The sequence below is a fragment of the Dermochelys coriacea genome, chromosome 4 (assembly GCF_009764565.3).
Source record: "Dermochelys coriacea isolate rDerCor1 chromosome 4, rDerCor1.pri.v4, whole genome shotgun sequence".
Classification (NCBI taxonomy): domain Eukaryota; kingdom Metazoa; phylum Chordata; order Testudines; family Dermochelyidae; genus Dermochelys; species Dermochelys coriacea.
In genome coordinates, this window is record NC_050071.1 from 101,151,641 (window position 1) to 101,175,393 (window position 23,753).

General features: G+C 40.4%; 1 protein-coding gene across 4 annotated transcripts in view; it reads right to left on the minus strand.

The window, feature by feature from the left end:
- Positions 1-23,753, minus strand: part of TBC1D1 (TBC1 domain family member 1) — a 193,722-nt gene that overhangs the window by 9,928 nt on the left and 160,041 nt on the right. For all 4 annotated transcript variants that reach the window (XM_038398839.2, XM_043513971.1, XM_043513970.1 and 1 more), the window contains 3 exons: positions 22,458-22,616; positions 8,083-8,327; positions 7,360-7,519 (listed from right to left, as the gene is read on the minus strand). In XM_038398839.2, coding sequence (XP_038254767.1) covers positions 7,360-7,519; positions 8,083-8,327; positions 22,458-22,616 — 564 coding nt within the window. The remainder of the gene's footprint in view (positions 1-7,359; positions 7,520-8,082; positions 8,328-22,457; positions 22,617-23,753) is intronic.

A 23,753-nucleotide genomic window follows, 5' to 3' on the forward strand; every position in this document is an offset into this window, starting at 1 on the left:
TGAGCTGATTTTCAATCGCACTCACACTGCCCAGGTCCTGGCCACTGGTCTGGGGGGCTCTGCATTTTAATTTAATTTTAAATGAAGCTTCTTAAATATTTTAAAAACCTTATTTACTTTACATACAACAATAGTTTAGTTATATATTAAAGACTTATAGAAAGAGACCTTCTAAAAATGTTAAAATGTATTACTGGCACGTGAAACCTTAAATTAGAGTGAATAAATGAAGATTCAGCACACCACTTCTGAAAGGCTGCCGATCCCTGAACTAGGCTATGCAGTGAAATTGGACAGTGTTACCTCTTCTTGTATGTGTTATGTTTTTTGGGGGGGGGGGTCATGAGAACTCTAAGAGGAAGTAAATGGAAGCAGCAGAATGTATTAATTTTCATCTGTCAGTTCTGAGCTTGAACAGAATTATAAATTAAAGAACCTTAATAAAAACAGTAAGTACCTACACTTTAATTATAAGAACGGAGTGTAATCTTTCTTCAGCCCTATTTCTTACCTACTGAAGGGAAGTGTTAAACTGCATTAGGAAAACATACCACACTGCGTATGGGACTTGAGTTAAATCAGTTTTCTAGCAGCATCTGGGTTTATTTGTTTTTAATATAAGTATCTGAATAACATATTAATATCCTAACAAGCCACACTACTAATCACATTTGTAGTGTATCTTGAAATCTTACTAATGTAGGCTGTGTATTAATGCTGCAGGTGGCCTCATAAAGACAGCATCCTGGTACACATTCAGCACAGTGCAGCCACAGTATCTAGCTACCTTTCAGCATAACTTCCTTTTCATCTCTTCCTTTTTCCTTTACAAACAACCTACAATCTAGCACAGATCTTTATGGAGACAGGAAATACATGAGAGCTACCCTGCAGCAGCCAATGATACCACTCACAATCTATCTGGCCAGGGGAGATACAAAAACCTCTTTTCCTCCATAGACTCTCTTGCTACTAGATCTCAAAATCTGCTCTGGATTTCAAAGAGGGACTTTCATACAGGAGGAAGTATTCAGTATATTATGAAAAGTTATTAAGGGAAGGGGGAAACCATATGGAGGGTAGGTGGATTTTTGTTTTCAGTTCAGGTTTGCTAATTACCAAATATATCTGTGTTTATACAAAGGCTTCCTATCTCTCTTCCTTCTACTAGACCCTGCAAGTGAGGTTATGCAGCTGAACTGGTAGCATCACAATAATTTACATGGTAATAGGCTGATGCCAAACACATTAGGACTTCATGATCAAAGAGAAAGAGAAATTGAGCAATGAGGGAAAATGCTGATGTCAAAACCACAAGTCTCTCCAGTGCAGCAAAGAACATAGGAAAACACTGACTGACTACATTTCTCTATACAAATATTCTCCCTTTTGAAGCCTGCATCAGAATGAAAGTTTCCCACTACAGTTCCTTGACTTTACCCTGAAGTCATTTCACTCCTTTCCTGTGTTCATCTCTCTCTCTCACAGAGGGACAGACAGAGCATGAAGCACATGTAATAACTGATAATAAATCTTATATTTCTATCCCATTCATCTAAAAACAGTGCAAACAGCTCCAGTTCCAATTCAGTACATTCTATAAGAGGTAGGGCTGCTTTGAAAGACGTAATGGAAAGTGAGCAACGGTCTTCATGTGTCTAGAGAAACTTGAAAGATACAGGACATTGCTCTGTAAGGGAATCTACAGTATTTAATATTAACACAGAGAACTCCAAGCAAGAATCAAGAAATATCAAGTACAAAGCAGAACCTAATTATGCAAAAAATAATACATCTACATGACCCAACACCTGCCCCTAGAAAACATGAAGATTAACTCAAAGTGACCTATACAGTATTAAGGTATAAGGTGGATTGATTATATACTTCTGAAATCCCTCATTCATATATAAAATAGCGGTGAATGGTGAACAAAGGCCCATTTATTTTAGGAACTTATCCATCCCTAAGGCTTGCTGTAAGAGGGCTGCAAGCCAGCAACAATGCAATGTAGGCATCCAAATTAACGTCAGCATGACTGGCAGACATCAGGATTTAAAATCAAGTTATCTACAATCTTGGAACAGAATAAATGTTGTTCTTCCAAGTCTCCTCCATCACTAAGTAAATAGGTGGTTTTAGAGAACCTTTGTTTTGCAGTACCCTCACATGACCTTCTATTCTGAAGTGTTGAAAGTTTGGACAGATGGAGAAAAAAGGAAAAAGGCAGTTTTCTACTTTCTAGCATAACACAGCCTTGTAACTCCAGAACTTCTTTATAACCTATGGCTTTAATACACTGGAGTATAGCCTTCAGAAGACAGTGGGATCTAAGGTAGTCTAAATGCACTGTACCTTTAAATACTACATTGTTACATAGCAATTGGGTTGCAGGAGTCAAGGAACGAAAGATTGTCCTATCTACTATTGGTGCACATGTGCCTCATGCACTTCAGTCCAGAGTCTTTAGCCAGCAGTATCCTGGCATGCACCCTGGTCTTTACCCAGCAGGACCAGGCACTGTGTGTGCACCCTGAGAATCCTCATGCTCTGCATCAAGGGCATATAAGGGCAGAGTGCATCAGTGCTTCTCAGTGCCTCTGGCTTTGAGAGGGAGCTTGCAGTCTGTGCGACTGCCAGCTAATTTCTACTGAGTAGTTAATGGTTTTGATATTTTTAACAGTTTTTAGTATGAAGTGGTCAAAGTGGAGACTCTGAGGTTACTGCCTGGGAATAAGCAATAGTGGAATGTGCATACGGACAACCACACGAAGGAGAATGGGAAGTTACTTACCTGTACAGTAACAGGAGTTCTCTGAGATGTGTTGTCTACATGCACATTCCACAACTTACCCACCACCCCTCACCCCTGGAGTCCTTCTCCATGAGATGCTGCAGTTGAGAGGAAACTGAGGAGCACTGGTGCACTCTGCTCTTATATGTCCTCGATGCAGAGCATGAGAACTCAGGGTGCACGCACACAGTCTGGGTACTGCTGGCGAAAGATTCCAGACTCAAGCGAATGCACCAATAATGGAAAGTGCATATGGACAACATCTCTCAAAGAACTCCAGTTCCTGTAGAGTAAGTAGCTTTCCATTGAATGGGCTGCACAGTCAAAAGTTGGCAGGTAAATCAGTTTGCCTGGTTAATCTGCATTTGAGACACTAGAATTCAACTTTTTTTTTCTTCCTCCCTAGGAATTTAATAAATGAGTGATAAAACCAAAACCTGTCAGGTTGTGCAAAACTGAGTGACCAGTTGTGTAGGAATTACCTAGTTCCCAGCACTATGTGCAGTATTGGCAACTACAACCATTCAGAAATGATAAGATTGGCTTAAAATCATGACAATTAAAAAAGAAGATCGAGGTTTCTATCTTTCTTCAGGTTTCTGAGCCTTTGGCACAACTGAGGATGAGAAACTTTCATTTTAAAAAGGAGTCAGTTCAAGATTCTCACCTAATCATATGCTTCCAAGAGTTGCTGCTTTAAGAAAGCCACCAAATATTGTGAGACTTTCAACACTGGACTTGTGCTTCTGGGAAACAATAATGATTTTTAGGAGGTGGTTTTAGTCTTGCATGCTCCTCTCCTGTGACAAGGCCCTTGTTCCACAGAAGTCATTTACTTATCTCAATCTTTTATTCCATTATAAATTCTTTGCTTTTTAAAGCTCTATAATCTTTCAGTGGCAAATTAAAAGCAAAACACATGATATGCAAATCTATATATTGAGGAGTCGCAAATGTATTAGGTTGGGCATAAACTAAAAGCATGCGTCTTTTGTGTATCTGCAGTGAAGCAGTTCACAAAACAATCATACTGACACATGATAATTGATAATACAATTAATCACGGATGATTGAAAGAGGAATGTTAATTATAAGCTCAGTGCATGACACTTTCATTTGCATTCCATTCCTGAACAGAATTATTGTCAGTTAGACATTGATTATTGTGAGGCTAACCTGTTTAGAACACAACCTTGTTCCTTGATTGGGTGCTGTGCTCACCATAACTAGCTGTGTATCAAAAAAGGCAGTAAATATAGATTTTATCTATATAATCTATTCCATCCTTATCACCATGGTATCTTCCAATGCCATATTTTGCATTGACTTAAATAGGAACAGGACTATTCTCTTTGAAATAAATATTTATTATTTGCTTTTGTATTGAAAAAAAAAGACTGATTAAAAAGATTAGGAGAGTGGTCATTTTAATGCATGAGTAAATCATTGCACCTTGTGTGCTTGATCACTCAAATCTATTTTCCAAGATAGGAAATGAGAATGATTAGAGGCACAGAAACAACGTCCATATAAAGAAAGCTTTAAAAGATTGGGAATGTTTATCTTAGAGAGGAGACAAATGAGAGGACTTGCTAAAGATATATGAAATAATGAAGGGCATAAAGAAGGAAGACTGGCAAATGTGCTCATCCTCATAAGAAGAGATCACAGGGACATTCAATGAAATAGAAAAGCAGAAAATTTAAAACTGATAAAGGGAAATAAATACATTTTCATGTAACACACAGTTAGCCTGTGGAACTCATTGCCACATGATATTATTGATATTATTGAGGCCAAGTTCTTAATAGGATTTTTTTTGTGAAGAACTGGACATTTACATGGATGCAGACAATGAGTAACAATTTTCAAAAAAGTGACACAACCACCTAAATCACGTTGGGATTTAGGTGCTTTTGAAAATTTTACTTAATAGCCAGAGTTAGAATAGCAAGAGTTATTCTTCGGGACATCACCCAATCTCTAACTAACTAAATGTTATTTAGGAAGAACCTTTCCCTGTGGAGAAGTTGTTCCAGAACTGTGACTGAAAGGTTTTTTGCACCACTTTCAGAAGCAGCAGGCCCAGACAATTTTGGATGCAAGCATACTGGAGTATGTGGACCACTGGTTTTATGACAATTCCTATGCTATGAAAACAATGCTTGATTATATGTTTCTCTCGATGTGTTTCTCTGTACTGTGAAACTAACGTATTTCTAGGATATATAGCACCACTGTACTAGCCTGTCTCCTTGGCTCTTACATGCATCAGCTCCTGCCTATTGCCTAAGCCAGTGGCTCTCAACTTTTCCAGACTACTATACCCCTTTCAGGAGTCTGATCTGTCTTGCATACACCAAGTTTCACCTCACTTAAAAACTACTTGCTTACAAAATCAGACAGAAAAATACAGAAGTGTCATAGCACACTCTTACTGAAAAATTGCTTACTTTCTCATTTTTACCATATAATTATAAAATAAGTCAACTTGAAAATAAATATTGTACTTCCATTTCAGTGTACAGTATATATAGCAGTATAAACAAATCATATGAAATTTTAGTTTGCACTGACTTCGCTAGTGCTTTTTATGTAGCCTGCTGTAAAACTAGACAAATATCTAGATGAGTTGATGCACGCCAGGGGTACGCGTACCTTGGTTGAGAACCACTACCCTAAGCAAGCAACTAGTCTGGTTGAAATAAGTCATTCTTGTTGTGTCTTATTAACTTTTGGCCAGTGTATTTATTCTTAGTGAGGCAGGTGTCCACAATCTCTCTGTGTAGAGCATAGAGCATGCCAACAAAGCTCCAAAAGTGGGTGGCATTCCCTGGGGAGGGGACTGGTCAGAGGAGTTGTGGATGTACCAATTCCAACTTCCTTTTTGGAGTTTCCACAGGTGGTGGAGAATTAAAACCTCTTTCTGGAAGGGGCAGGAGGGGGAGAGTAGGCAACCCTTTGGGGGAAATGATTCAGGGAAACTGAGATGATTTAGTTGGGGATTGGTCCTGCTTTGAGATTGCCCTTCCAATCCTGATATTCTATGATTCTATGAAGTCATTCATCTAAGCGTGACTCCACTACAATGATCCAGGCAAACACACACTTTTTATTTCAATATGTATGTATCGTTAGTTGAGTCACCCATTTATGAGTGTACTGATTTAGTCATGGGACATCAATTGCCTGGCTTTGTGCCCGTCTTGAGTGTGTATTGTATTGTATTCCTAGACCTCTGTGTGACAACACTGGTCTTGTTCACATAATTATAAAATTTTAGGCATATAGCCCCTAGAATATCTAGCCCTATATTCATTCTGAGATATTGGACAGAGAAAATGCTGATGAAAGAGATGGACCACAAGTTCTAATACAAAGGATCAAAGAGATTGATCCAGAATTCCGAATGATCTACCTGTTGAAGTCAGGGTGGAAGCAACATATAGAAGGTCAACAGCTGAGGGCTGATCTACACTATCGCTTAATTCGATGCAACTTGCGTCATTCAGGAGTGTGAAAACAACACCCCCCCGAACGACATAAGTTACATGGACTTAAAGCAGTGTCCACACCACGCTATATTGTTGGGACATAACTTCCGCCTCTTGCGGAGGTGGAGTAATTATGACGATGGGAAAGCACTCTCCCGTCAGCATAGTGCATCTTCACCAGACATGCTGCAGGACCGATGTAGCATGGTAGTGTAGGCTTGCAAGGTATAAAAAGAAAGACAGAGAGACCTACCCACCACTTGTATGCAGTACTCTGATGTCAGCAAGAGGGGATGAGAGGGAACAGGCTCTATGAGTTAATTTATGGAAGCTATATTGTAGAAATTGAAGAGATGGACAAAAATCTAACAGCTACTATTATAACAAAGGGACACCAGAAATAAGATATGAGAGGATTAGTGCATATGGAATACTGGTGAACCTTGACAATATGTAAGGAATAGTTACATCAACAACAGATGTAATGCCTGCAAGAGAATGGGCAATGATGGGTCTGGAGTCAGGCAAGTGGAACAGTGTAAAATCTCAGAAAGTGTCCGACCAGATGTTAAAGGAAAAGAGTAGATCCATACTGAATACTTCAGAAGCAAAATAGGCTAAAGTTAGCAGTATTATACAGCATAGAACAATATTGATATAGCCTCACTGCAGCAATGCCAGCATTCCTTTGTGAAGGGGAAGCCTAGGACATTGCAGAAGTGGGATTTCCAACTTAATGAACACAGGAAGGCTCAGTAATTGGGAAGGATTATAGGACTCAGCTGAAATTAGAAGAATGAGGAAATCCAAAGAGAAAAAAGTTAACAATAGAGGTGAAGAGACAAGACTGTCAGTTCCATCCTTCTACCGTCTCTGAACAGCATTTTGCTATAAACTCCACACCTTCACTTCCTATAAGCTGACTTTTGTCACTACACAATACATCTGTGGAAGTGACTATTCATCAAAAATACGATAAATATTGTCTTAGGTGTATGAAACAGGCTGAACCCTGTAGCAATACAAACACAGTTTCAAGAAGACCAGAAAGGTATTTTTATGAAGAGTTACCGAATACTCTGGCAACAAATCCAAGGGGAAACTGAGAGGCAAACATGGTCAGAAACCAGGGGGCAGCATAGAGACTAGGACCAATCTCATGCTCCTCCAAGTGATTGTAGAGATCTCTATGGTAATCATGAAGAAGTCTAGAAAGCTGATACATCTGGATCTGCAAAGAAGAGAAAAAGAAATGAAGAACTGACTAAGAATAACAGTAACTGGAAGTTATAAGAACAAAGCCCATGCTACTCTTTCTCATGAGAAAGAAGGAGTGAAACATATCGACCAATTCATGTTCAAACACACTTATAAGAAATTAATCTGGAGTCTTTTCAGTGACTCAATGGGTAGCACTTCATGACTGGCCACATTAACCATCCCTCTCACCTCTAAGCTGGCAGAGGTGAGGCTCCCTGTTTCAGGGTTCCCTGTATTTTCTCCCTACAATAGCCAACTATGCAGGGCTATCTGAAGACACACTTTCATACACGGGCTACTTGAATGTAAATTAGTCTTAAACACAGAGTTGTGTGTGTTTTTCATAATTTCCCAATGGCCTCTCTTAAACTGAAACATAAATCTCTTTAAGATCTAATCCTCTTTATAGCGCCCCTTCTCCTCTTTAGTGATTCTGCAGTGGAATCAAAAAGCAGAATCTGACAATCACATCACTGACAAATTATATTGCTATTATTAGCAGCATCCTTTTTACAGAGGCATAAAACCAAATACCTGTAAAATAGTCATGTCGGGACGATACTGTTTCCTTAGGCCCATGTCAAACATAAGAAACTTCAACATCTTAAAAGCATCTTCTTCAGTCATATGAAGCAGCAGAACACCTGCTACAAAACTAAGGCCCTGGCAATACCCTACTTCCGGGTCCAGAAGAGAATAGGCCTTCAGAATATTGTAGAGTGACAGCTGTCCAGCTCCCAGTTGTGCTGAGAAATAAGGATGTGTTGGAAAGGTGCGTCCTGTGAAAACAACTGAGGTTAGATAAATAAAACAAAACAAGCTTGCTAGGTTACCAAGTTAAACAAACAATCTTTTTAATTCAACTTTCAGTGCTGACATTATTGAGTTTATTCTATAAGGCAAGGAGAGCTTTTGTACCTTAGAAATATATATATTTTTGTAATTTAAAAAAGACATGGCTTGGACAACTGCTGGGGTCCAAATAAAGAAGTCTTAGACCAATGTTCAGCTATCTGGACCAGATTCTGATCTCAGTTTCTCAAACATAAATTGAAGTCAGTGGTGTAAACTTCAGATTTACAGTGATGCAATAATAAGAATCTGATCTTCTAAACCAAAAGCAAACAGGACCACCACTTCCCCCCTCTACTCAATTATCCATAAACTCTTCAATATTGATTTGGGCTGGTCTATAATAGAAACCACTGTGATGCCTATTGGACAATAGTAATTCTATTCATTTATTTATAATTAGCTAATTCAAACATAAATTTACATTTCTGATTGATCTGTGCTACCTGCACAGTGAGATAGAACTAATCTGCTTTTTTATCGAACAGGGCCATTTTATTGAACTTTCCCTAAAGATTCCTATCAGTATGTAAATAACCACATTGAAGGTCTGTCGTTCCCAAAAATATTAGCAGGTGTTTCAGAAACAGATTTTTGGAAGAATGAAAAACAACCATGAGATTTCCCCCCAACAAGCTATCTAAATTCAGAGGAAGTTTTAACACTTCTTTTTTGTTCCAGGGCAAGTGATATGTCTTTTGTAGTTGCCCACTTGTTAAATATTACCCCACCCTTCAGCTTCTGGAATGTTGCTGTATGGCTCTGGCTAGAGGTGTGCTGGCAGATACCATCAGAGCTCTTGTTTCAAAAAGACAAAGCCTGGGGCTGGTTCTTCCTGCATTCTGGTTAGTGCTCCGAGCTACCAAGTGGAAAACCTGCATTTGATTATTCCTGAGTCTGGTCTCATAGCTGCCAAGACTGTTAAGGAATTAAGCGCTCCAGATGCAGAGGCAGTGTGATTAGCTTCCCAAGTGAAAGAGCAGCTTTCATTTTTCTGCAGGGACTTCTTTGCCTAAGCTAGAAGTTATTCTAATACATTCTGATGAGAGACCCACTTAGCCTCTGTCTGCCAGCAGCAAGGCCCCCCGGCACAAGTCATTCAGGGAGAAGGTATAAACTGGGGTCTGGAAAAAATCCAATACAGAAGGGTCCTGAAAAAGGAGTGGGTGGGGTGGAAGCAATGTTGCTAATCTCACTATTTGGGGTATTTCTTAAAGCCCTAGCTGCTGCTGGAGTCCTGTAATTAGAGGAGAATCAGCTTTTTCTTAAAAAAGTTTGTGGCCTCCATAATGGCAGAGAAAAAGCTTTAAAATGTGACCTAAATGCACCTTTAAAGGCTCAGATACTAAAAGGTAAATAAAAAAACCTTCCATTTATTTTTTAAAAATACTGATTTTTAAGAGTGATTTTTTTTTCAGAGGGGTAGCCATGTTAGTCTGTATCAGCAAAAATAGTGAGGAGTCCTTGTGACACCTTAGAGATGAAAGCTTATGCTCAAATAAATTTGTTAGTCTCTAAGGTGCCACAAGGACTCCTTTTCTTTTTGCGAATACAGACTAACACGGCTGCTACTCTGAAAAAAGGACTCTTTGTAATCTTGTGATTTTTGAATGCTTGAAGTTGGTAAGTTTGGGAAGAGTGAGAATACTGCAGGCATTTACCTCTGAACATGGCACATCCCTACCCTGTAGCGCCAAAAAGCCAGAAGCCAACAAGCTCAGCAGGAGAAAAAAGTGAACGTAAATCCAGTTATTTGTTCCACATTCACTCCTGCATTTTGGGTCTGAAATCTCCCATTGACTTCAATAGGCTTTGGATCAGGTCCCACGAAAGGAAAAATATAAAAATCATCTTAAAGTTACATAGACTGATTTTTTAAAAAAAGTACTGAAGTTACAACAAACTCCTAAGAGTTCTGTAACTGAAAGATGAGAGAAAAAAAATCCGCTACTTTTTAGTTTATTTTGTCCATACACGAGGTGCTGTCAAATCTATATGAGAGACAATCTCAGATTATCTCTCTTGACTAGCCAGTTAAGACTTTGGAGGATCAGGACCTACATCAAGTGAACCTCGTGGCTCTAAGGTGAGCAGAGATTCTTGTAAGTCTTCGTAGGATTGGCCCCTCAATTTCTATAGACACTTCACAGAACAAGAGGGAAAAGAAGTTTTTTAAAAAATCCAAACAGGAAAATGTGATTAATTTTTTTTTAAATTAAAAACTGGCAGAGAAACTGAGGCAGGTGCAGTACATAATTCTCCATTTTTTTAATTGAGCAGAATGTAAGCTCCTTGGGGCAGGGACTGATTTTCTGTTCCATGTTTATACAGTGCCTACCACAATGTCGTCCTAGTCACTACCGCAATACGAATAATACAAATAAATTTCAAGTAGACAGTGATCATCTGATGGTTCTGGTAACGGCTGTACCCTTGTACAATTCAGTATGTCCCCAACTTCAGAATGAGTGACAAATATTTTAATATTTATACTAATGCATAATCACAACAGGAGCTCCAGCTGAACTGCATTATATTGATTCATGGCAGCTGTGCTGTCATTGTAGAGTCTTCAGTGCCTAGTAGCACACTGGGCATTGTTTAATACAATTCACGTCCTTTTGAACCTTGTTTTCTTAGGCAAGGTTGACATCAACAAAGATTTGTCTTTCTTCGCTATTCTAGCTCTGACAAGGTCAGATACCGACACCCTTACTCATAGTTAGCTATACTTTTCAAATTCCGTGAATTCATTGGCACTACTTGTGCTGCTCATTAGTCTTAACTATGAGCCTGGCTGTACACCTGCTCAGGAGTGGGGTCATGAGCTACTCACATTGCCAGCTGCAACACAGGGAGGGAAAAAAGGCAGGCATCTTCTAGTGGGATGCTACTGCATGTGGGCAGAGAATGGCAAAAGCCTTGGCCCAGTTCTTCCAATGCATCAGCCAGGAGCAAGCCAGCACAAAGGGAGTAAGCTGTGACAGGAAAGGGATGGGCATACCTTACTTCTCATGGAGCAAGGGGGAAGCAGGAACCAAATTGTGACTCTCAGTGCCCACCCTGCTGCTTGGGCAGTGGTGGTATGTGCTGCCCCTTCCTCAGGCTGGACTGCAAGATACCAATTCAGCCCTGTGTGAGTAACAGTATTATGATTTGGCCAAGATCTCCTTAACTTAACTTGGGAAAGCTCTGAAAGTATTATAGAACACATCCCTGAAAACGGAAAATACCAGGAGGGATGAGCTGGAGAACCAATGAGAAGCGCAGTCAGGAAAGTAACTGATACTTTCCTTATGAATTGTATTTTCAAAATGGACAACCTACCTACTTCTCAATTACTGAGGGATCATCTCCACTCATTGTTATATTTTGCTTTCCACAACCAAATCTCTGTACAACTTTTCATAGATTCATAGATATTAAGGTCAGAAGGGACCATTATGATCATCTAGTCTGACCTCCTGCACAACGCAGGCCACAGAATCTCACCCACCCACTTCTGCGAAAAACCTCTCGCCTATGTCTGAGCTATTGAAGTCCTCAAATCGTGGTTTAAAGACTTCAATGAGCAGAGAATCCTCTAGCAAGTGACCCGTGCCCCATGCTACAGAGGAAGGCGAAAAACCTCCAGGGCCTCTTCCAATCATGAGTGATGTACCCGAGTATTCGGATTCTAATATCTAAACTGTATTGTTAAATTGTTGGATTAAAGAAGAATTCTGTATTAAAGAATTATATATATATATATTTATATATATTATAAATTATAAATATATATTTATTATATTAAAGAAGTTCTGTATAAAATCACAAATGAGTTTGATTCCCCATAGTTTAATTTCCAGGGTATTACTAATTAAGAGGTCTCTTGGGTTTTGGTACTGTTTCTCTCCCTCTATGTGTGAAACTTGCAAGCTGCTAATTGTGTTAGTACATTCTAAGACAGAGTCTGTTCTCAAAGCAATGCTTTGCAACAACAACTACTCACACAGAAAGAGACTCAAAGCAATACTCTGTAACAACAGAAACAGCACCCAGAGACTCCCCACCCTTTTGTTGTATTCATCTTGCTTTGTTAATAATTGTGATTAAAATAGAGATAGAGGATGTATGTGGATGGATGCTTGGTGTGGATAATAACTGAATGATCAGGGAGGTGCCAGCCTAAGAATCCAATGTCCGTTGCCTGAAGAAGGCATCAAGTGGAAATAACCAGAGGATCCCCGGAGGGCAGACTGGAATCCACCCAACAGCCTCAAAAATGGGAGAACCAAAGAACAAGATGACATCTGGCAGCACAGAGCCATCAGGAATGTGCCATCTGCTGACTGATTCAGCAACAGCATGATGAAGCCATTCCCATAGACTGGTATAGGAAGAAATTCCTATAAAAATGGACTCTAGAAAGTGAGAACTTTGGGGTCTGATTCTGCAAACCAACTTCCAGGAGCATCAGATGAGCATCTGACAAGGCACTGCTCCCTCTTCATGTCCAGGCCACCTGGCCAGTGGCTTGGCATGAGCAACTCTAAGGCTGGTAACTATGATAACAACCTTGCAGAACCTCCGTGTGTGTGTGGGTGTGTGTGAATAAATATGAAACTGAATGGAATGTTATAGCTATAACTAACTGCTTACTATGAATCCTTCTGGTTTTTGTTTTATTGGTATAACAAAATCTATTCCCCTAAATTTGGTTTTTGCAGATTATGTACTCTATGTATCATATGACTTTATCAACAAATACGAAGTTTGTTTTTAATCTAAGCACTATCACCAGATGTACAGACACTCTTTTTTCAACCTATGTATGATATAATTTTTTTTACATTAGCTTTAATAAAATCTTTAAGCTACATATTATGAGAAAATACCCTCCTGTCCTCAGAACACACAGGTTCCACCACACAGCTATGCATTCTCACACAAGAATTCTTGAAGATCTATTTCAGATAAACATATCTGATCGCCTAGAGAAATGCTAGTTGGAACATGCAAATTCTTTGTAACTACCTGTCCAGCTCTTTGCTGCTTGCCTGTTCACAACATTTTTTTTTACTTCCCTCCTTAGGAGTATTTCATTTTCTTTGTTCATCTTATTAAAGTTTTAGGGCTTGGTCTGTCCTTCAGATACGGCTTTCCCATACAGTTTGAAAACGTTAACGACTGAATTTATGCAAAAGCGCACAATTACTACTTTTACCAGGATATGCATTTGTTTTATATATCTGAGCACATAACGGAGACCATGAAATAAACGAAGTGTGTGTGTGTACACACTTCTATTAGTATGGGGCAAAAGAGAAAATACCTGTAGACTACTGTACCATCAAGCCCCAAAAGCCTGCTGGTGAGCCATCCTGTGCACTACTGACTAACTGCAGGAAAGGCTAGCCAAGCCCCCTTCCCCAAACTTCATACTGTGGAGCTGACTAGACAGAGGCGATTTCAAATAAGATCACTGAAGCCTATATTCCCTTCTCTATTCTTAGCCTATCTGTGTCATACTGAGGCATGACCCAGGTCCCTCTTGGGGCCAACTGGCAGAGGAAACAGGGGTTACACAGGGTTTTAGAGGTATCCCTGGGTTGGATATCTGAATAATAGTTCATCAAAGGTGGCCTGTGAGGTCTCTACCAAGAATCAGTTGCTCAGTGGTCGACACAATCATTGTGAGATGTACATATAGATAATCCTTAAAGAGTTGGGTATCTATACTGAAAATTATGCTCTTAAGATCTTAGAGTTAAGGCAGGTCATCGAGAGGTGACATACCTTGGAAATGTTCCTGTCAGGCAGGAAGTAACTGACACTTATAGTTAGTCCAATAAAATATATTACCACAACCACCTTGTTTCTCTAATATCCTGGGGCTGACATGACTACAACATTCCCTTTCTGGACATTTGTGTATTGTATGTCTCACAGTGTATGCTAATTTGCAAACTGATCCAGGTGCAAATTCAGAGATTACAAAATGTACAGGAGAGGAAATCTAAAACAGAGGGTCTCAACCTTTCCAGGCTACGGTATCCCTTTCAGGAGTCTGATGTGTCTTGCGTACCCCAAGTTTCACCTCACTTAAAATTACTTGCTTACAAAATCAGACAGAAAAACACAGAAGTGTCACAGCACACACTCACTGAAAAATTGCTTACTCTCTCATTTTTACCATGTAATTATAAAATAAAATTGGAATATAAATATTGTACTTACATTACAGCGTATAGTATATAGAGCAGTATAAACAAGTCATTGTATGAAATTTTAGTTTGTACTGACTTCACTAGTGCTTTTTATATAACTTATAAAATTAGGCAAATATGTACATAAGATGATGTATCCCCGGAAGACCTCTGCCAGTACCCCAGTTGAGAACGACTGAACTACAGGACCAAACAAACAGTAGGAATGTGCCCTGTTAATGAACCCAAAGGATTGGTGTGGTAATCTTGAAGTTCAAAGAAACACCTTCACCTAGGAGGCAACTGACAGCACGCCTGCCTCATGGAAGAAGGGTCACAGCCTACCTGCTATAAAGCACTGCAAGGATTTTGGATCAGCAATACTTGGTTACACATGAGAATATCTTGTTAATTAATTTTAGGCTTTAGACCACCTGTTAGGTTTGTTTATTTCCAATACTTCTACTTGCTACCGCTTGAAACTCTATACTTTGTTCAATGAACTTAGATAAGTTTACAGTGAAATCAAGTGTAAGTGCTCTGTGTTAAGTGGATCTGAGGTGGAACTGGTAAGCTGGGGTGGACTGTTCCTTTGGAAGCAGTTGCACTCCAGAGAGCCTCTCAGAGGGCTTGAGGGTTGTAGTATGCCAACGGCTGACCTGCAGAGGGACAGTGGAGCCTGCGAGGTCTAGAGAAGAGCGCTTGTGTGTTGCCCGTGGCCAGTGAAGATGGGGAGCTGACCCAGGGCAGGCACAGCCAAGACTTCCTGATGCTAAGGATGGGTGGTACCTCACAAGACTAGGTACCGCTTGGAAGCGTCACATATTGGGACCACTCTTGAAAGTTATTACAGGCAGATCAATGGCCACTGCTCAGCCAACAAGCTGTGCAACCAGAAGTGCTCTATATTCTTTTTTCTTATTTTTTGTGCTGCTAAATGTTGGAATGTGATAGGCTAATAATAGTCAGCACTGGCTGTGACAGAGCAGTGGCACTGCGTAACACAAGTATTTAAATACTCATAATGTGAATTGTAAGCAGTTGGTTGGCAGCCGTAGAAGTAATACCATGGTCAAATCTACATCAGCCAAAACCCCTGCACAAAAAAGTCCTCATTTTAAATGTGCTTTTGATCTTTTACTATCAGCCATAAAACAAACAGCTTTGTAATATAACAAAAATTATTTACTCAGAGTCCCTCTCTTTTGTTAGTAATTAACCATCTCTCTCCACAGTTCTGAAGAATTCTGAACTCTTTGTAGTAGATGCAAGTGTGGTGATCTACTAATTAGAGGGGGGGGAGGAAACATTCTTCCCTACCGTATAACATCTGGGTCACTTTAACTAATCCTAACCAATTCCCTCACAGCTGCCTCTGCTGAAGGAATTTACCTCTGTTCCTCACAAGTAAGAGCTTGTCTACACATGGAGTTGTTCAGGTACAACCCTAAGCCAATCCCCTACAGTAGAACCTCAGAGTTATGAACACCAGAGTTACAAACTGACCAGTAACCATACACCTCATTTGGAACCAGAAATATACAATCAGGCAGCAGCAGAGATAAAAAAAACAAAAACAAAAAACAACAACAACAATACAGTGCTGTGTTAAACCTAAACTACTAAAAAATAAAGGTAAAACAAAATTTTTCTTCTACATAGTAAAGTTCAAAGCTCTATTAAGTCAATGCAAACTTTTGAAAGAACAACCATAACATTTTGTTCAGAGTTACAAACAATCTCCATTCCCGAGGTGTTCATAACTCTGAGGTTCTACTATATTTCAGGAAAGGATGTAAAACCTCATCATACCCAACTATTTCTGGTGAAAGTCGGTAGTACATTTAAAGCTGCCTGATTCTAGGTTTAAAGAATAATTCATTCAGTTATCCTCTCTATACAAATTGTAGTTTGTCTTTCCAAATGCATATTATTGCCAAAGTTTACTGATTTTATTAGTCTCAAATGCAATTTTACCATAATACTTGGTTACTGGGGAAAACCAACCTAGGGCCCAAATCCTGCAAGGGGTTGAATATGGCTCTGTGCTGATGCAAAAAAATAAAAATAAAAAGGATCAGAATTGCAGGATCAGAATCTGAAGGCTCAGTCGCGTCCAACCTCTCAGAGAGGGCAAAGACTGTTTACTCTATCGATGACAACTTCTATATGAAGAATAAGGCGATGGCCAACCTATTCCACACCAGCCAGTGGTATTAGCTAGGTCCAGAGGGAGAAGACGTTACACACTCTTCAAGGGTGACACAGCAGCCATGCTTTCTTGCCACTCCTGAAAGCATCAACCTTGTGTGAGGCGCAGTGCCTTGCAGGTGCTCTTGCTGGAGTGGTAAGTGCATCTCCCTAACGTGGGGCTGAGGTTTAATGCAGCAGTTTAGCCCCTATTGTTCTCAGCTAAATTACTATTCTACAAAAAATATTTACTGTAATAATAATAATAATAATAATAATTAATAATCTATGTGCTACCTCTTTAGGATTACCAAATGGCATCTAAAATGCACAACATGTATGAGTCATGCAGATTAAAGCAAAAAGTTGTACCAATTTTCCCTCAAGTTTTAACCAATTTACCACATGACAGTTGGTTAGCTATTTACAATTCATGCCTTCCATAAATGACAACAGTTTCATTACAATTTTTAGTAATTAATCATAATGATTATTCTTTCATGGACATGTGAAAAAAAACAAATCATAAACCACATTCTCCTTCCGTAGTACTCTGAAATATAGGACCAGTTTATCCATTTATTATGGTAGAATTCAATGCATGTTCTTTAGTCTTAAGAGTTAATCAGGGATTACAATCGAGGAATAGTTGGAGTCTTGGAAAAATAGATTAAATGTTTGTGTTTGAGACTGTACACTGAATTAAAACAATATCTAGGAGGAAAAAGGAGAATATTTATTTGACTTCTAATATGTTTTCAATAGGGCTACAGGCCACATCATACCAAGTATTTATGGCTATGTAAGCAAAATTTTAATTGCCTTTCAGCCTGTAGCAGATTACTCCTGGGGGAATCCCGTGCCAAAAAATTCAAAATTCTGTGCACAATATTTCAAAATTCTGCATATTTTATTTATTAAAATAACAATATAATCAGGCCAATTTCCATTATTTTGGTAATTTATTTTAGAATATCTGTGGGCAAGTATTCCTGCAACAATACAGACAACAAAAAAGATTCAGGAAATGTTTTTTGACAAATGGTTTCCTTACTAGGCATAGTAATACCAAACTGTGAATAAAAATTAATTTAAACTACAATACAGAAAGGTATTTCTTGCACCCCTCAAAAACAGTGCAAAGGCTTGGGGGGGGGGGTCAGGGATAACAGAGGAACTGAGGGAAGTAATTGCTGAGAAGAAGCCTGGGTGTGATCTTGGAAGGTTGTTGAGTGCACGTGGGAAAAGTATGGAACAGAGGTTTCTTTGTGGGGGAGTGATTGTTAGAGAGTTGGAGAGCCTCCCCCATCAGAATTGGGAGCCTGGGGGAGCCTCCACCTGGCTGCCCCCTAGCCTCTCGCATTTAGTCAAGCACATCTGTCCCTGCACCCCCCATGTGTCCCTGCATCACCTCCTTCCAGCCCCAATTATCCAGGCACCCCCACTCAGCTACCTGTCCTCCCCCATCCCCATGTATCCTGCACCCCTACTCAGCCAGCCCTCCTCCCCTGTCCCCATATGTCCCTGCACCCCCTGGTCCCTCGACCCCCATGTGGCCCTACATCCCCACTCCTATTTAGCCCCTAGCTCAGTGCTGTCATCCCACTAGCTCCTGTGCCCCCGCCCCAGTCTGTCCCCACCACTAGTCCCTCCACTAGTCTATGTGATCCTCCCCAGCAGCTCCACATGTCCCGCTCTATCCATTCCCCTTATATCCTGTGCCTCCTCACTTGGACCCATGAGCACGGTGCTGTGAGTAAGGCAGACTCTCCCGCTCCCTTTCCACGGCTGGCTGAGCTGGCTGCCCTCTCTTCTGGTGTAGCAGTCCCTGGTGGGCTAAAGGTGTAATTGCAGCACCTTCCTGGCAGAATGTATTTTCTGAGGGGTGGGGATGGGGGGGAAATATCTGCAGGGGACATGAATTCTGTGCATGCACAGTGGCACAGAATTCCTCCAAGAGTAATATCTGGGTTCCAATATCTGGGTTCCAATGAGGAAAGACAGCTAACGGTAAAGATAAGCCTGTGGCTGGAATCATGGAGGGTAAAGGACAGTCAAGGGAAACCTATCTCGGAATGAGAAAAACAAATCACTTTTGGGTGGAAACTATATATTGCCATTGGGGAGGAGAGGCTGGAGTTGGTAGGGAACTACCATTGAAAGAGGAGAAAGACTGCAATAGAAAATACCAGGAGGGGACAAGAAAGCAGCCAAACAAAATTTGTGAAACTAAATGGTTGACTAATGAGTGAACATGGCTGGTATGCTGGTTGGGGAAGAGCATCGCTGCTGGTCACAGTTCTTAAGAGGTCATTCTTGGCAATGTGCCAACATAATAGTATTCAATAGGGATCCGCATCTTAAAGTAAACATGCTTTTAGGAGTCAAAGTCTTTTGAACTAAGTCCTCTTTTGTGTTTTGGGAAGAAGGGTTATATTTTGGCAATTTGAGAGAGAGAAGTAATGCTGACAAGGGCAGAGAAAAGGAAAATGAACATACATTCTTGAAATGTCGTCTTTTAGGTGGCCAAAGACTGTCACCTTTAACTCCCTCTCACTCTCAATAAAATTAGCTCAAATCACTCCTCTTTGACACCACCCTAAAACAACAGTTTCACACAATTTAGTCTTAGTATGTCAATCTCATATTATAAACACCCTGACAAGCTTTAAATGAAATACAAGAATGAAATGGAAGACGGGTACAGGCAAAGATTTTCTAAAATGTTGGCCTAAGGTTAAGCCTCCTAAATCCATAGTAAGTGGCTTGACGAACATAGGTGCTGAACATTCAATAGCTCCCTATGAAGCCAAGGGCAACTGCTGAGTGCTCGCAAAAAGAAAAGGAGTACTTAGTGGCACCTTAGAGACTAACAAATTTATTTGAGCATAAGCTTTCATGAGCAACAGCTCACTTCATTGGATGCATTTGGTGGAAAATACAGTGGGGAGATTTATATACACACACAGAAAACATGAAACAATGGATTTTATCATACACACTGTAAGGAGAGTGATCACTTAAGATGAGCCATCACCAGCAGCAGGGGGGGGAAAGGAGGAAAACCTTTCATGGTGACAAGCAAGATAGGCTATTTCCAGCAGTTAACAAGAACATCTGAGGAACAGTGGGGGGTGAGGTGGGGGGGGGAGAAATAACATGGGGAAATAGTTTTACTTTGTGTAATGACTCATCCATTCCCGGTCTCTATTCAAGCCTAAGTTAATTGTATCCAATTTGCAAATTAATTCCAATTCAGCAGTCTCTCGTTGGAGTCTGTTTTTGAAGTTCTTTTGTTGAAGGATAGCCACCCTCAGGTCTGTAATCGAGTGACTGGAGAGATTGAAGTGTTCTCCGACTGCTTTTTGAATGTTATAATTCTTGAAGTCTGATTTGTGTCCATTTATTATTTTACATAGAGACTGTCCAGTTTGACCAATGTACATGGCAGAGGGGCATTGCTGGCACATGATGGCATATATCACATTGGTAGATGAGCAGGTGAACGAGCCTCTGATAGTGTGGCTGATGTGATTAGGCCCTATGCTCAGCACCTTTGAAAGTCAGGTTGTTTGTTCAGGTGTCTAGATATGATTTTAAGAACCTAATCTAGGCTCCTCTTTTTAAAAACCTTGACCATAGTGTGATGCTGGCAGACCAGATGCTAGCTCATGCCAAGGCCTCACTGAACACTGACAAATTATTAGCTGGAAACCAGTCCGGCTTACCTGTGTGTTAGCATTATCAAAATAAATGTTAGCTGTTATGTTGATAAGAATGTGTTTAGTGTTTTCTAAAATGCTTGTCGGATGCTACATGGTATTGTTCTCACTCAGCTATATCCTATGTTGTAAAGTGAAAGCAAGCATTTGCATTGTAAACCTCTGTGACTATGTAACTCATAAAACACGGAAAAAACATTGTGTAATGAAAATGATGGTGTCTGACAAGAAAGTATTAAATTCTGTTCATTAAATGCAAATGAGCCATTATATGGGATCAAAGATCAAAGATTTTAAGTGCATTCCCCCTCCCCAGGAAGAAGGGACCTGCGTGGAGACTGTTGCTTTCAGTTTGATTTCTGTGAGAAGTTAGAAATATGGACACAAGGAAAAATTCTTCATATCTGGAGTGTCTGGATCAGTGATTCTCAACCAATGGCCCAATTAGCACACAGCTGCGGCCCAGCTCAGTTGTGTGCTAACGGCCAGTCCGCATGGCAGGGTCCAGGATCCTGGTTACCCAGTGCGGCGGAGTCGGGGCTGCAGCCTGGTTCTGTGAGCGCTGGGGCAGCCACACAGCGGGTGTCTGGGGCTTCTGGCCAGTCCCGTGGGGTTGGGGGTCCAGCGCAGCTGCCCAGCCCTGCGAGCTCTGGGGCAGGCGTGCCAAGGGATCCGGGGCCCAGGGGGGCAGTCATGCGGGCAGCTGGCCGGCCCCACACGGCGGGGATTGGGGACAGGGCTGCCAATGCCCTGCCACCCGGTCCCTGTGGCCCAGGAAACACACTGCGGGCCACGATAAATAAGTTGAGAACCACTGGTCTGGATTCTAACAGGGCAGAATAACTGAACAAGAAGTCTGAGATCCCCAAAGTTACTCTGGGTAGCCCTTAAAGACTTTTGGGAAAGAAGCAGAGTACTACATCTCTGCTGCCTTTTAAAATTACAAACTGACTCATATGTACATATATTTTTACCTGCTTTAACCTCTCAATAACTCTCATTCCTTTTTCTTAGCTAATAAACCTTTGATTAGTTTACTATGGAAGTAACTTCTGTAATGTTGTCATTGGTGTGAGATCTATGATGCGAATTGACCTGGGTGAGTGACTGGTCTCTTGGGAGTCAGTGTAACCTGAATATTTTGTAATTTTTGGTGTAAGTAACCATTTATCACATAGTCCAGCTTGCCTGGGTAGCAAGATAGCCTGGTGTGTCCAAGGAAGCTGTCTGTGATTCCACTATAAGACTATTGTATTACTTTGGGAATTCACATTTGGTCCTGGGTTGGTGAAATCTAATGATAGAACATACCATGGCTGGGGTGTCTGCCTTGCTTTTTGACAGTCTGCCCTGAGGTTGTCACTCTGGTCGTGAGCCATTCCAGACAGCATGACACTCAGTATTTAAAGGAGAAACAGAGTGAGACTCAATAAATATCTTGCAAGATATCTGAACTTCTGTCTGAGAGAATTGTTTTACCAAAATAAAATAAAACCAAAATAATACCCATTAGAACCAAACTCCTACACTTTTCCAAGTAAAGTTGTTTTAAATAGAAGGCAGCACTGAGGATTAGAAATGAGTCACACCTATTTTAAAACAACTCTCAACTCTTACAAACAGATTTGCTTCCCTGGCAGTTTCTATCCCGTTGACTTTAGAAGTTCCCTGTCAAAGTCTGAAGTATAGCTGCATTAATCACATATACCAAAGTGCTTATTAATGCCCTATCTAATGAGGAGACTGTAGAACATTTCTGCATTTGAAATATGGACTTAGTGATTGCTAATAATGTGAAGTAATTATTTTCAATTATATCAGATAAAAATCACTTCTCACCCACAACCTATTATTAATCCAATAAACATTTTTACTAGTTATTTTCTTTGTTAGAATTCTCCCGCTCCAAAGGTTGTGAAACTTTAGTTCTCATTTCACAATGCTGCTGTAGACTTACCAAGGTCAATAAGTATTGCATGTTGCTGGGAAGTTAATTGTTTTAAGAGTTCTTTGTAGGGAGTGTCCTTTGGCTGCTGCTTACTTGGAAACTGATGTTTAAGATGGTATTGTTCTGCTAAAAACTTCCAGATCTCACCCCGGTGATGACGTGGTACTCCTTGCAAGAAAGGGAAAAAAATAAGGGTGAGTGGGAAATACTTTACTCTTCTAATCACAAGAGTTAAAATATGTCTCAAGTAAACAGTCCAGTAGAACCTCAGAGTTCTGAACCCCAGAGTTACGAACAACCTCCATTCCTGAGGTGTTCATAACTCTAAGGTTCTACTGTATTAGCCGGAGTGAGGCTTGGGAAATCTATCTAACAGAAACTATCTGTGACCTTCCAAGTTATACACCCTGTGGAAGACTATAGAAGCTGGCTATGCAGCAGGCCTACCTAGTTAGAATTCAGGTTGATCTGGTTTGCAAAATGTACCCTCTTCCCCCCAATGGCCAAAGCATAAAAATCTTAATGGGGGTGGGGGGATGAGGTGTGCACACTGGTCATGGGGTTGGAATGGCAGCTGCATAAGGCTGAAATTAGTATTATGCAACCATTTTGAGAGAAAAGCACCACAAACAAACAGCTACTGTACCAGCTTCTTTGGGCAAGTACCAGCCACATAGGCCTCTAAGCAACCTAAAACTGCCAAACTGTGAAGTTACAAGTCTTCTCCACAGCTTTCCAAGCTGAAGAACATAATTTAAAACTTTTAGATGGAATTGATATAGATTACTTTCTAATACTGCAAACTATTGTCCTTCTGGTTGGCACAATCAGAAATTTGGGAATCATCAAGAAAGGGATAGATAATAAGACAGAAAACATCATATTGCCTCTGTATAACTCCACGGTACGCCCACACCTTGAATACTGCATGCAGATGTGGTCGCCCCATCTCAAAAAAGATATACACTGGACCCTCGTTAGAACACGGGATTTGGGATCCATACGTGGTACTGCGTTAACGCAGGGACCGCGTTATAGCGGGGACCACGTTAAAATGAATTGCAATTGAAGTAATTAAATTTGGGATCCATGGCCGCGACCTCATTATATGCAAATTCGCGCTATGTAGACACGCGTTCTAGCGAGGGTCCAGTGTACTGGAGTTCAAAAAGGTAAAGAAAAGGGCAACAAAAATGATTAGGGGTATAGAACAGATTCCATATGAGGAGAAGACTGGGACTTTTAAGCTTGGAAAAGAGGCAACTAAGGGGGGATATGATAGAGGTCTATAAAATCATAAGTGGC